We start from the raw sequence: 15,386 nt of genomic DNA, 5'->3' as shown, positions 1-15,386 counted from the left end.
GCTGATTGCCAAAGCATTGGTGATTTTGAGCAGACCCAGGGTATACGAGACACACTCTTTAAATCTCTCACCTCTCCTTGGCCTCGCCAGCACCTTGGTGAAGATGGACGTGAGCCGTCCGATAGTTCCTCTCACTCTGTTACCTAGTAGCCACGCCCTGACATGTTTTGTCATTCACTTGACTTAATCATGAGGTTGGCTACTAGGCAGGGCTTTAGACTTCTGATTCCCACCACATCCAGATCGCTTAGTGAGAAATGCCTGTGCGCTTGCGCACTAACTGTGTCTACTATCACGTCTCAGCTTACACTGATTACTATTCACAGTTCCAACAATAAAACAATTGTATCCTATATTCAAGAAGCATACAATGAGCAAGAGAGACAGCACCACCCCTTTTATTATATTACTGCAAACCCCGCTGTCAGATAATGTTGTGTTGTGGCCGTGTAATGTTGCAATTTACACTTTTTTCTTGTTGGAGAAAGATACATCAGATGCATTGACAATCAAAATGTAAATGTTGACCTCTAGTTCTGATGTGGCTGGTTCAGATGGTGTCTCCTCCGTTGTGTCTCCTCCGTTGGGGTGCACCTCTGGTTGTGGGTGAAGTTATGTTTGCTGATCCCACCCCTCATTATGACACTACTTGGGGACGTCCCTACGGTGAAGATTAATGGAGCTGTGTCCGTCAATGAATGAAAGAGAAAATAGGATTTTTGTACTCGCTGTAAAATCCTTTTCTCTGAAGTTCATTGACGGACACAGCACCCACCCCTCCTATTCGTTTACGTTTATACTGCTTGTTGACGTACTGAGCTGCAGGAAGCAGACTGGAGGGTTATTGCCAGAGGGACCACCCCCTGGGCAGAACTGTACAGTTCTGTTTTTCACATGTATTGCATGTTCTGCCTAGTCCTCTCCTGAAGGTGGCGTAATAACCCTACGGTCAAGATTAATGGAGCTGTGTCCGTCAATGAACTTCAGAGAAAAGGGTTTTATGGTGAGTACAAAAATCCTATTTTTAGGCTTAGTTCACTCTACTGCGGTGCGATTTTTGGTTCTGTTTGCAGTGCGATTCATGCAGCGTGACTTCGATGCGACTTGGTTTGTGTTTTTGGATGCGGTTTGCATGTTCTATGGGGCCATTATCTCAGATTCCATCTGCAGAAGCACACAATTACTGGTATATCATTCCGTTAAAATTCTATTAACTGCAAAGATGTTTGCAGACTTCAAGGCAGACTCTTGGCTAGCAATGGTGTGTACAAATGATAAATATATTTTTAGGTTAAGTGGCTAATGGAGGAAAATCCTGGCCGGATTTCTCTGACACCACACTCCCATTTTACCTTTTAAAAGCATAAGATTGTAAAGTGAAACCTGCACGTTCTCTTCAGGTGCACCTAAAACTTGCTATTTTACTGCAGTTTAACTTTTCTTTTTATTAATTTTATTTTATTTTTTTCTGTACACGCTTTTAAATGTTTTCTTTGTGGAAAGAATGATTTGCTTTTGCAGCAATTAACTACCCTTCACATCAAGCTTCTGCTCAGGGAGTTTGTCCAAATATAACCTAGTTTGTCTAATTTATTCACTGGTGTATTCCAGCAAATGTGTGCATTTTCAAAGGTGTGAGTTATTATTCAGTGATGGCTTGAAGAGCAATGCAAACCTACATCTATCGATAGCTGTCACCTACATCTATCGATAGCTGTCTTGTTTGGTGTTGGCAATGGATCAGTGGCTCCACAGCTTTGGGTGGTCTTGTCTGCAAATGAATCAAGTTACCCAAGTGATTACATGGAGAAGTAATGTATTGTATTATATGTTTACTTTTGTTATGGCCTAAAGTGGTTGTGTTGCTACGGTTTCTATGTATGTTTATAATTTACTTATATATGTAAACTTAAAACTTTTATTTAGTTTTGGTTAGAGAAGTACCGGTAAAATATAGGACCCATCAGGCCTTTACTGCTGTCTGTGGTATGGGATGTGATTTGTGTGGGTTGTTGTTAGTTGTGGTTTTATAAAAAAAAATGTGTATGTATGTATACATTTATATTTTGCCTGCTCTGCGCAACAGTTTTGCGCAGCACATCCCCCAAACCTGCTTTTCTGGTATTCCCTGCTGGCGCTCTCTCTGCTGCTCCTATTCGAATGCCCCCACAGTAAGCCGCTTGTTATTGGGCGACTCATGTGGGTGCCTTCTTGAGCCGGGCTGTGTGCCCCCACTTCCTCCTCACAGGATTTGATAGCAGCAAGAGCCAATGGCTCCTGCTGCTGCCTAGTCTCCTGTGAGAAGAGAGTGAGGGTTGAAGTGTTTCTAGGGCAGCGGCAGCTTTTGGCTGCAAACACTGAATCCTCCTATACCGCCTCAAATTTTGAGGCGTGTATACCTAGCACTGGAGTGACAATATCCCATCCCTTAAGAGAAATTTCCTCTTCCAGCTTTGTCTCTGGGACAGGAAGTGAAGGTAAATCTCCTTGACAGGACACTTGCAAAAAAGTATTTGACAGTGGTCCTACCATTTCCTATTCTATCTCTAAAATGTTTAGAGAAAAAAAAGTTTGAGCTTTTTTATAAAAAAGGTGTACTGAGGTTGTTATTGTGCTCGCGATTTCTTAATTTAATATATATATATATATATATATATATATATATATATATATATATATATATATATATATTTTTATATATATATATATATATATTTTTATATATATATATATATATATATTTTTATATATATATATATATATATTTTTATATATATATATATATATATTTATATATATATATATATATATATATATATATATATATATATATATATATATATATATATATATATATATATATTTTTTTTTTTTTAAGTGCAGCTTTATTGACCAACTAGGGTTTTCAGGACATGCTGTCAATCCAGTCAAGGGGTGCCAAGGTTTATTTCAAAGTAACTAGTTCAACTGATGGCAAATTCTAGAAGGAATGTTATTTGCCAGATTTCTTTCAAGATGTTGATAGTGCTGGGAAGACGAGTACAAATTGCTTGTGCAGTCTGCTTTAGTTTAAAGTGCATCTGAGAAAAACAAACCAAAAATGCTTTTTAATGTTTAATATTTTGCGAAAATGGGCCTCCATATCTGCCATTTTCACAGTATGTTCAGAAAAGGCCACCTTCGAAACCTGAGTTGCAGTTTCAAGGGGTCTGACAGTGTCCTTCAGAGTACTAATAAGCTATCCAGCGGCAGCCTTCCACTCTCTTTTTCTGCACATCCTGCTTCAAAAAGAAGAATTTCAACTTCAGGCCTTAGTTCTCTGTCAGGATGGACTGACAGAGGTGTATAGCAGCCATTGTTTGAAGGTACAGGATTCCTTTTCCCCTCCTGCTCAAACCGTGCAGCCAATCCCAATGCAATCCCAGCCGATCCAGTCACTTCCCCCCCTGGGTCTCAGCCATCTTGGAATACCCAGGCAGACCTTGCCGACAGATCTCCCGATGGGCAGGCAGTGGCTAAGCCATACTTGACCATTTCAGCAGCCACTAGAGATACCTCTGATTTGTTCCCAGAGCCGAGGGAATCGAATATCGGGTGCTCTGCTCACAGGATCTCCCCTGGACTTGCAGACGGAGCTCTCTGTGCACTACCTACATGCCCGGCGCCGGAATATATACATGCACTTCCTGGCAAACTCTTACAATAGTGAGAGAGAGTGCTGTGCATGATGTCTTAAGCCTAGGCTTATTACCAGACAAGAAAAAGGATGTGGGCTGTACAAGTTATTTACTGGCAGAAAGTACAAAGTTAAAATGGCAAGGGCAGAATATTAGATGGAAAGTTCAAAGTTGAAAAAATGACTCCAGGTCCGCTTTAATAAAGCGCACATGTAGCAGTTCTTGGAATCCATCTGCCCTAAGCTCAGGCAGGCGGAAGGGAATGCTTAGCTGAGAAAACCCCTCCTGAAGACTCTTTGGATGTAAAACATTAGCCTAGGCTAGAAACCAGGAAGTAACTGAAAAAAAAAAAGTTAAAATAATATACTTTCCTATCTATTTACTTATGTTGGTAGTATGAGGATTAAAAATAGTCAATGTCGACTATGAGGATAAAGTTCTGCTTTAACCTTACTTGGCATAGGTTTGCTTTTAGGTCTGTGTTGGTATTCAAGAGTCAATATTCACTGTTTCTTAGTTATATAATATATTCTGCTCTAAAGGAAAGTTGAAGTTTTGTGTCCTTTGCTTGATGGTGGATTAGAATGCTACTAATGTCACCCAAAAGGGGAAGTTCTGCTTTTATGCTTCCTCCCCCCACAAAATAAATGGATGCATTTATTTTTGTGGGAGCGGATACCTAATTTTGCTTCCACATCCGCTTGAATCTCCTAGGCTATCTGAGTGGGTTTGCCCCCCCCCCGCCTGCGATGCTCACACCCTAATAAACTCGGGCGCCTGCCTTTTTTTTTCTTGTGGAACTGCCAAAATAATTTGTTTGCGTCTCCACCAATGAACACTGCAGGAGGAGGAAAGGTGTGCGAGAGCACCCCCAGCCCTGAACAACTTTACAGGGAACTCTGCTGCCACTGAAGGAGCCTGACATTCTGCTCAATCTGACCCCGCCCCTTCAGAGCCTGCTCGGCACAGCCTGTCAAATTACTCTGCACAGTATTGGGGCGTCAGAGAATTGGGGGGGGCATCAGGGCTGGATCGGGGATGGGGGTGCCATGATCAGCCGATCAGCATGTAGTTTATACACAGACAGCTGACCTGGAACAGATCCTGCAGGAGACCAGCCACAGTAAGAGAAACAACGACCTGGGGAGGGGGGAATTCATAGTATTCATTATCACTGTGCATTGTGTGATGATCAGGAGTCAGGGCTGGCGTCTGCATAAGAGTTCCCTGCACATGAGACGATAGCGTGTCCACCCCATGTGTCCTCTTGCCACACTGCCCCTCCTTGTGAGACCCTGCCCAGGTACTCCTCTCCTGTCACAATGACCATCACCTGCCACACTACTAGGTCCCCTTTTCGTATCACAATTCTAGGTCCCCCTGTCCAATTACAATGCCAAGGTGCCATCTGTGTCCCAGCGCAAAGTCACCCTAGTTTCTGTGCTCCATCTTTGGCTTAAGCTGTGTGTGTTGTTTTTTTTTTTTTTTTTTTTTTATAGCTCGCACTGCTCAATGTCAAGTACCAACTGGGACAGAGATCACCTTGCTGATCCTTCTAGCATCCAAAGAAAAAGCTTTTATTTATTTTTTATACAAAGATCAGTGCACATATGGCGAGTCTTTTCTGTGTGGCTGTCAAAGTGTGAAAATGTGTGTGTATATATGTGTGTATATATGTGTGTATATATGTGTGTATATATGTGTGTGTATATATGTATGTGTGTGTATATATATATATATATATATATATATATATATATATATATATATATATATATATATATATATATATATATATATATATATATATATATATATAATTTGAGAGGGAGAAATGCAAAATCTTTACAACATGTGATCGGTGAGGTGCATCTGCTTTTTAGTCGTGGTCCAGTAATAGATATGACCTTTTGTCTGAGCTGCCTTTCACCATGGACATGCAGGAAAATGTAAGTGCTCATTCCCATGCGCTTTGATTTCTGAAAAGTGATCCACCTTCAGATTTTGTGCATGTGTGTTTGAGCTTTGGTTTGGGGTACATACCCTTATACAACAGGCTGCACACACCTATGCTGGGGACCCAAAGACCAGCGAAGAACTGGCCTCTGTGCGGAGAAAGCTGGCTCACTGGACAGGTAAGTTTTTAGTTTGGTTGAGGGGGGAGAGACTGAAGATCATTTCTTTTTATTTTTTTAAAATTTTCCTTCATAAGATTCAGTTAGGATTGGATCATTTATTTGATGACATTTTAAACCATCTGTTTCTGGCAGTACTTTCAGTTTTTCACTGCTTATTCTGTTCACGTCTATGGTTTCCTTTATTTTTTTGCTTGAAGACATGTCGGGTGCCTCAGTAGTATTGCATTAAGGACAAAGGCAGCTTGATAATTGTGGATTTTGTCTTTTTTTACAGATCACCGAGAGAGGACGAAGTTTGAATCTGAAAGAAATGAGTTGGAAAATGTATACAACCCAGCCTCACAGGCTGCCATCATCTCCACTGAGCAGCAGCAGTATTCCTCTGGTGGGCAGGCTATCCCCAGCACTGTGACTGTCATTGCACCTGCTCACCACCCTGAGAGCACAACAGAGATCTGGTCTAATTACTATAGCAACCACAACCCTACCAATTCTTACAACAGAAACCCACCTCCTAAACGACGCTGCCGGGATTATGATGGTGAGTAACTCATTAATATGGCTGTTGGATTTTGCTAATGGCCACCATATTTGTATCAGCTACAACATACTCAAGCGTAATTTAAACCAATATCTAACCCTATCTGCTAAACATGACCCTTCCACTAAGACAAGTACCCCCAGTCCCAGTATATGGTGCTGTGCCCCTCTATATGGCACTACAGTGCACCCATTGCATAGTGAGTGGGTTACACACACCAGAGGGTTACAATACTTATAAATGCTTGCTTTTTATGTTTTAAAAAGAACAAGTAAAACTAAACAAATTTGTTTCCTACAGAAACTTTTTCTTGGACATATCTATTCTGCCATTGGCAGCCTCCTCCTTTACAGTGCTAGTTTATGTGCCAGTGATCCGCACGGACCAATTCTGACATTTCTCACATACATGTTAAAATCATCTGCTTTTTATTTTTTTGCTAGAAAATGACTAAGAACCCCCCCAACAGAATAAATTTTTTTGAAAGTGGAGGCTCTGGAGAATGAAATGGTTGTTGTGTTTTTTTTTTTTTTTTGTAACTTGCCGATTTGCTTTTATACTGTACCCTAGATCTCTCCTCTGTCCTCAAAAGCATGCTCCTTACATTGTTGGCCAATAGAAAAAATGTCCCCCTTTAAGCGTTTTTCAGAATGACACCCTTAACCACTTTAGGACCACCGCATGTAAAAATACGTCAGCACAATGGCACGGACAGGCACAAGCACGTGCCTGCCTTCCAGCAGGTGCGCTGGCTACGGCGGTCCGTTTCGCTTCAGGAGCGATCCGGGATGAGGGGATGGCTGTCGGTTTCTGGCCATCCCCTCTCGATCGCTCCTGGCGAATGAGAAGCTTCCCCTACCTGTGTAGTGTAAACACAGGCAGGAGGAAGTGATGTCCCTCTCCTCGAGGCGGTCTTTTTGACCGGATGGCGAGGAGATAAGACATCATAGTAAGTGCACCAACACTATACTGACATGTAGGTACACATAGGCACACTTCCAACCCCAGTAACCCTTTGATCGCCCCAGCCCCCCCGTCAGTGTCACTGATTGCAGTGATCATTTATTTACTGATCACTGCCTTTAGTGTCAGTTGTGACTGTAAAAAGTGTCAGGGCAGTTAGTGTTAGGTCCAGGGTAGCCCCCTACCCCCCAATAAAGGTTTAACCCCTTGATTTGCCCCCACCAGGTAACGCTTTCACCCCCTTTTGCCAGTGTCACTAAGCGATCGTTTTTCTGATCGCTGCATTAGTGTCACTGGTGCCGCTAGGTAGCTAGTTATTTTTTAGGTTCACCGCCAGGTTTTTATAGCGTTGGGTACCCCCATATACTACCTAATAAAGGTTTTAACCCCCTGATTGCCCCGAGAGTTAACCCTTTCACCGGTGATCACTGTTTAAGTGTTACGGGTGACTCTGGTTAGTTTGCTTTTTATAGCATCAGGGCACCCACCATTTTTTACCTAATAAAGGTTTAACCCCCTTATCACCCGGCGGGTGATATCAATTAGGTTTTAGGGTCAGATAGGGTCTGTGTCACCCCAGGCAGCGCTAGGTTAGTGCCAGTACCGCTAACACTCAAGCATACACCTCCTGTAGTGGTATAGTATCTGAACAGATTAATATCTGATCTGATCAGATCTATACTAGCGTCCCCAGCAGTTTAGGGTTAAAAAAAAACGCACTGTTAGAGGGATCAGCCCAGATACCTGCTAGCACCTGCGTTTTGTCCCTCCGCCCAGCCCACCCAAGTGCAGTATTGATCGATCACTGTCACTTAAACACTTAACACATAACTGCAGCGTTCGCAGAGCCAGGCCTGATCCCTGCGATCGTATATATTTTTTTTTTTTTTGGTAGCGTTTTTATATTTAAATCCTGAAGGCAGTGCTTGGTTTTCGGGGTCCTGTACGTGGCTAGGCTCCCAAAAAGTCCCCCACATGTGGTATCCCCGTACTCGGGAGAAGCAGCAGAATGTATTGGGGTATAATTTCACATATGCCCATAGCATGTGTGAGCAATATATCATTTAGTGACAACTTTGTGCAAAAAAAAAGTTTGTAATGTTCCCGTAACTTGTGGCAAAATATAAAATATTTCATGGACTCAACATGTCTCTCAGTAAATAGCTTGGGGTGTCTACGTTCCAAAATGGCGTCATTTGGGGGGGGGTTTGTGTTGTTTTGGCATTTTATGGCCTTCGAAACTGTGATAGGTAGTGAGGAGTGAAATCAAAAATTTGCACCCTTAGAAATCCTGAAGGCAGTGATTGGTTTTCGGGGTGCCGTACGCGGCTAGACTCCCAAAAAGTCCCACATATGTAGTATCCCCGTACTCAGGAGAAGCAGCAGAATATATTTTGGGGTGCAATTCCACATATAACTATGGCATGTGTGAGCAATATATCATTTAGTGACAACTTTTTCTAAACTTTTTATTTTTTTGTCATTATTCAATCACTTGGGACAAAAAAAAAATATTCAATGGGCTCAACATACCCATCAGCAATTTCCTTGGGGTATCTACTTTCCAAAATGGGGTCATTGGGGGGGGGGGGGGGGTTGTACTGCCCTGCCATTTTAGCACCTCAAGAAATGAGATGGGCAGTCATAAATTAAAAGCTGTGTAAATTCCAGAAAATGTACTCTAGTTTAGACACTATAACTTTTGCGCAAACCAATAAATATACGCTTATTGCCTTTTTAGTTTAAAAAAAAAAGACATGTGGCTGAATACATTTTGGCCTAAATGTATGACTAAAATTGAGTTTATTCGATTTTTCTTATAACAAAAAGTAGAAAATATCTTTATTTATTTTTTTCAAAATTTTCAGTCTTTCCATTTATATCGTAAAAAAATAAAAAACGCAGAGGCAATCAAATACCATCAAAAGAAAGCTCTATTTGTGGGAAGAAAAGGATGGAAATTTCGTTTGGGTATAACATTGCATGACCGCGCAATTACCAGTTAAAGCAGTGCAGTGCGAAATTGTAAAAAGACCTCTGGTCCTTTAGGCTGACAATTGGTCCGGGGCTTAAGTGGTTAAAGGCAGCTAAAAAGATATGCTGCTGCTAAGTGATGCTGAACCTTTGACCTCTGTAGACATCACCAAATAGTTGGTTCATCAGCCGCAGCTTGAGGAACCCCAGGGTTCCATGGAACCCTGGTTGAGAATGGCTGGTCTAGTAATTTAGATGGACTTTATGTTGGTGACTAACATAATGCGGAACCCCAGCTAATGCTTTTTGAGTCATTACAGCAATAGTTGTTTTTCATTTTTTGAGATAAGTTTTTCACAAATAAAAGCTGACCATTTATAAGCACTCCTGTCCGTGTTCAAATGATTTGTCTCAACCCTCTGCTACTTTTCCTGGACAGTTTGGACTGTTAAAGGAAGTTGGAAAACAGCCGTATCAGCAGGTAATAAACTGTTACTGGGGGGACTCGGAAAAACAGACTATGTTCTCTTCTTCTTTTTTTTTTTTTTTTTTTTTATGTTGGTGTTCAATCTAGATCGTCTGCTGGTTTTTCAAGCCAATCCTGACCACAATGTATGTCTTTGGGTTGCAACAGATGATCTGTTTGACCTGAACAAATGTAGGCGGATGCAATTTTATTTTTTAACTGAATATGGCTTCGTCTTTTTCCATTTAGACATATCTGACTAAATGTAAACGAATGTTGTTAGTTTACATCTGGTCTGTTTATGGGCATTTTTAGGCAAGAAACATTTTTTGTTTATATTTTTATCATCTATAATCAAAAAAATCATGATTGATGCCCATGTAAACGGATCACTAAGGGCCTGTTCACACCAGAACACAGTGTGGTAAAGTGTGTTTCCATGCTAGACATTCACAGGTGCCGTTAACTGTTAATGGCACCCCAAATGCATCTATGTTGTAAAGCGCTGCATAAACTGTTGGCGCTATATAAATCTTTAAATGCGCCTGAAAGACTGCCATATGTTTTCGATTTATGGCCATAATTGCAATTTAGACCTGTTGTGCATGGCATTCCTGTTTGATCTACTTTTCAGGCATTTTTTTTGTATGTTTTTTCACGCATGTTCGTTCCCATTTTCACTCGTGCAAATTTATTCTACCATTCTTGTTCTGTACACTATGTAAATAGTTATTTGCACACACGTTTTTTTAACTTTTTTTACTGAACAATGCACAACGCTTGTTTACATGCCTGTGGGCCTAGGCACATTACAATTAATGGGCTGTATTTTAGCTTGGTGTTTTTAAAAAAAAAAAAAAAAAAAAAAAAAAACGCACTGTACTGAGCCTTTTCAAGCTGACATGTGCAAGAGGCCTTAAAGTGATTGTGAAGTCTGTTTTTTGTTTTTGTGTGTTTTTTTAATCAATATAACAAACATATCATACTTGCCTGCTTTGTGCAACTTCAATGCTCTTCTCGGGACCCCCTCTGGCACGCCTGGGTCCTCCAGTGCCCCTCTTGGCAAGCCGCGTACGATGGAGACACTTGTGCACACTTGCTCCCGAGTTGTTGGCTGTGGTTGCCAGCAGCAGAAGCCATTGGCACGTGTGTCTGAGCCAATGAGGTGGGAGGGGAGCCAAGAGAGCCTCAGCTCTAATGCACATTGGTGGCTCAAGTATGCATTTAGTGGGAGCTGCATGCAGAAGGGTGTTTTTTTTTTTTTGTTTTGTTTTGTTTTTTATATTACTGCATAGACTCCTGTCAGTGTTAAAGGATTTGTCTCAACCCTCTAACTGCTAGTTCTGCAGGACAGCTTTTTCTGTTGAAAAACTGACTTACTGCCATGATCATCAGGTGAAAATAAGAGACAAAAAAGAAAACTAATGCAGCCATCACATCTAAGTATTAAGAACTGCAAAATGTTTGCTTTTGGGTATAATGCAGCTTTAAGGACCAAGTTCCTCTCTTCCCTATCAGAGCTCCCACCAGATCTGTCTGTCTTTCATTGGCCTTTGAGCCTCAAGCATTTATTTTGTAGGTTTGAATGGCAGCCATTTGGTGGATCTTTGGGCCTCTGCAACAAACTGTGCTCACAGGGTACTTATACAAGCTGTCAATTGAGTGTTCCAGATGGCCCTTGGTTTTTGTGCACCTGTTTGCTATGTTGCCCATTTCTCAATTTATTGCTTGGGGATCTTCCATGGTCTGACTTCCTGTACTGTATGAGTAACATAATGGAAATTTTCACTTACCTGTAAATTCCATATCTTGGAGTACAGTAAAGGACACCGTAAAGCCCCCCCCCCCCCCCCTGTCAAAATTGGCATTTAGCAGAATGTGTGAGGTTATAGGAGGGTGCACTGGGGGCATCCCCCCCCCCCCCCAAAGCTTTTGCTAGTTTTCAATCTCCTGAAGGTAATGGCATGTAACCCATAGTCCATGACCCCTGTCACGTACTGTTCTGCAAATATTGAATTTACTCTCAAAACTCCCATTTTTGGATTCGCTACCACTTTCCTTTTAGGATATATACAAAGTAATGATAAGCTCTTGGATCAGGCTGGAGGTGCTGAAAATTTGACTTGGCAGGGTAGATGATTTTAATGGGGGTACTTTACATTAAACTCTTCTTGAGTTGGGGGGGGAGAGAGAAACACTGAATGGGACAAATGTGTATACTTTTTCAGGATAAGCCAATATTTTTTTATAACCAGCTTCTCAGGTGGATTCTTATGACATGTTCCTGGTGTGTTTAACTGTTAATATTTTTTTTTTTTGATTTATAATTTTGTTTTCTCTTTTCACAGAACGAGGGTTCTGCGTCCTTGGTGACCTTTGCCAGTTTGATCATGGAAATGATCCCTTGGTGGTCGATGAGGTTTCCTTACCCAGTATGATTCCTTTCCCACCACCCCCTGGACTGCCGCCCCCTGGTATTTTGTTGCCTCCTATACCTGCGCCAGCTCATATGAGAATGCCAGTTCCTAGGCCACTTACCCAGCCCCCTCCCACTGTCCATTCTGCTCCAAGTAAGTTGGCTTCTAGATAAATCAATGTCTGTATCTTTTAACTATATTTTTTTATACTTTAGACTTGTAAGCTGACCATACACATTAGGCATCACAGACACTAGCAAATAGGCCAGTGTGCTTTTACATCCTGGCATTTTTGGGTCCCCAGAAAGGCATAGGTGCAGTATCCAGCCTGGCTACAAACAGCCCATCAATCTATGTACCACTTGTTACAGGGGGGTCCAGCCACTGTGTATTTCAGTCTGTCCTACAATTTGGCTTGTTGCTGGCAGCAGGACTGGACGCTGCACCTTTTGCCTTCCAGAATCCCAAGGACGCCATTATGTGATGTACACAGACCTAAAACACCAGTGTGCATATGAGGCTTTACAATCTCTGTACGGTCTTCTTTTAGACCTATCAGAAATTTTAAAATCTGCGATAAACTCATGCTGTCTAAATGAGAGAGCCATGTGCTTTCTTGGACCTTGCTGTCCTTTTAAAGTATTTACTCTTAAATGTGTGCAGTAGGAAACGAGTCCTGCACTTTGCCTCTGTGAAGGTGTTTAATAACAAAGCCTAGTCACTGCTGCTCTCTTTGCTTGTGCAGAGTGACTGGGCTTATATTCAACCTCCTTCAAGTAGCCTGAAGTGTGAGGACCTGATCACTACCCACAGCTCTGTTCCCTGCACAAGTTATGGGCATCACAGTGGTGTCACTGCTACTTTTACAAGGGTATAACTGAGCTTACAAAGGCATTTGATGTACACATAGTGAGTTTACATCCTTTGTGGCTCTCGAATATATTTTAATAAAGTATTGATCAGAATTTAACATTAATATCCATTCAGTTTGCTTTGTATACCACCTGGCAGGCCCTGGCACTACATGGCTGTTGGTAAATTGTAAGACGACTGTATGATCAGATTGTAATGTGTATCGGGTTTCAGGTGTACACAGTAAACGGCAATTCTTAATTTTAAAATGTCCGCATTCCCGTCTTCTGTATTTTTCGAATGCAATTAAGATTTAAAAAAAGAAAGCGTAAGCCTTGCGTGAAGTTCAATCATATCAATGAAACTGTAGGTAGGTTACCTCTAAAGTGAAGTGCTCCTAGGATTGTATTACCTTTCCAGTACAGTTGGACTAAAATGATGGGCAATGAAGCGTCAGAGAAAAATAGTGACAAAATAAAAAAAGAGGCATTTTTCTTTTCACCGTAAAAATTCTTTGAGGGAGATATACTGCCTTCTACAGGGGGGATTGGACATGGGCAAAATAAACCCCCAAAAAAACTAAAGACCAGCCCAGGATAATCCCTCCTCAACATGCTTTAGTATGTAGCAATGGAGATGAATGGGGCCTCTGTCCTTGAGGGATTTGGCTATATATACACTCCAAAGCTTAGCATGTTTCTATCCTATAGAAACTGTAAAGGATAAGTTTACCTTTGGGAACTTGTTACATGTTCCACCCGATTTTTAGGTTTGCACATGTAACCTATAAATTTTCCAGCGTGCTGGCAGATAATTTAAAGTAGAGATTAAAAAAATTAATAAAAATAAAAATTAAAGGTGAAAGAGTGTAATACTCTAAAATTATATTAATCTTAATAGTAAATACAAAATCTAAAAAATACAAAATATAAAAAATGTGTATATATAGGCAAGTATGCTATTCCTTTACATGCAGATGCTAAAGTGACTGTGACAAAAACAGGTGTCTTTGTTTAAATACACAAAACCAGAACAAATGTCCAATAATGAACTGAGTGTCCAACCATAAATTGAAAAAATAAAAAATTGAAAAAATGGTGAGACAAGTGAAGACTGGTGAAAAATATATATGAATATAAAAAGTTTAAAAATTTAATGGAGATTGGGTACAAAATAAGTGAAAAATGTTGCTAAAAATTAGTAAAAAGTGAAAAAATGATGATAAAAAAGACTGTGATAAAGATATGAGATATAAATATAAATAAAAATAGAAATAGAATCAAGTGGTGAAAAAATCTTCTAAGTATGAGGGAGGAGTGGAGGGGGTGACTTCAATTTCTGTGCCCGGTGACCACTTATGAATTTTGCTCTCACCAGAGGTATGACCCCATCCGGGGTGGATCAGCCTTCACAGTATGAGCCACTATGTCGCTTCCTGGACTGCCTCTGTTGTGGTGCTGGGGGGGTCCCTCGTTCCTCCGTGGGTATATTATACCTCGTTTACATATGACAGGAAAGAGGACTATCCATAGTGTAGTATGTTTAAAAATGAATTTATTTCAATCAACATAAAACTACTCACATTTAGTAAGTTAAAAACACGTTTTTGTATTGCTGTGTATTTAAAAGTCCCGCTCGGCTTCCTCGCCGTTTACGCTGAAGGTGTACGTTGTCTGGCCACACCCTACGCGTTTTGTCATACAGACATCATCCGAGCGCTCCGGATGACGTCTATGACGAAACGCGTAGGGCATGGCCAGACAACGTACACCTTCAGCGTAAACGGCGAGGAAGCCGAGCGGGACATATATATATATATATATATATATATATATATATATATATATATATATATATATATATATATATATATATATATATATATATATATATATATATATATATATATATATATATATATATATATATATATATATATATATATATATATACATACACATATATATATATATACACATATACATTTTTTGTATTTACTATTAAGATTGATATCATTTTAGAGTATTACACTCTTTCACCTTTTAATTTTTATTTTTATTAATTTTTTAAATCTCTACTTTAAATTATCTGCTAGCACGCTGGAAAATGTATACTTTTTTTTTTTTCCGTTCTTTTTTTATTTTTTGTTTAAAAGGTATAGCGCCAAATTTATTTCCTTCCCTTTATCCGTCTTACTGTTCCATCCATTGGGTGGAAATTAATAGAGGCTGCTCTTACCAATATCATATCTCTTCCATAGCGCGACCTACCCCCCTTCTTTTATTGCACATGTAACCTGTTCCCAGTGCTGCAGTCACCGCCTGCTGCCCTCGCAGCCGTGTCATTCATACACACAGC

The 15,386-nt window shown here is 40.4% G+C and overlaps 1 protein-coding gene across 2 annotated transcripts in view; it reads left to right on the top strand.

The window, feature by feature from the left end:
- The window catches only part of RBM27 (RNA binding motif protein 27), a 179,563-nt gene that overhangs the window by 55,220 nt on the left and 108,957 nt on the right, over window positions 1-15,386 (top strand). Inside the window, exons 1-3 of one of the 2 annotated variants that reach the window (XM_077473001.1) lie at window positions 1,697-1,811; window positions 6,090-6,356; window positions 12,108-12,329. In XM_077473001.1, coding sequence (XP_077329127.1) covers window positions 1,736-1,811; window positions 6,090-6,356; window positions 12,108-12,329 — 565 coding nt within the window. In that variant the 5' untranslated portion in view covers window positions 1,697-1,735. Of the gene's footprint in view, window positions 1-1,696; window positions 1,812-6,089; window positions 6,357-12,107; window positions 12,330-15,386 lie in introns of those variants that run through there. The other variant, XM_077473000.1, reaches the window with a different exon arrangement.

Source organism: Lithobates pipiens, unplaced genomic scaffold, assembly GCF_037356315.1.
Source record: "Lithobates pipiens isolate NorthernLeopardFrog02 unplaced genomic scaffold, aLitPip1_a1.2 Scaffold_8, whole genome shotgun sequence".
Lineage (NCBI taxonomy): Eukaryota > Metazoa > Chordata > Amphibia > Anura > Ranidae > Lithobates > Lithobates pipiens.
Note: the sequence above shows the minus strand (reverse complement) of the source record. Positions and strands in the feature narration are given on the sequence as shown.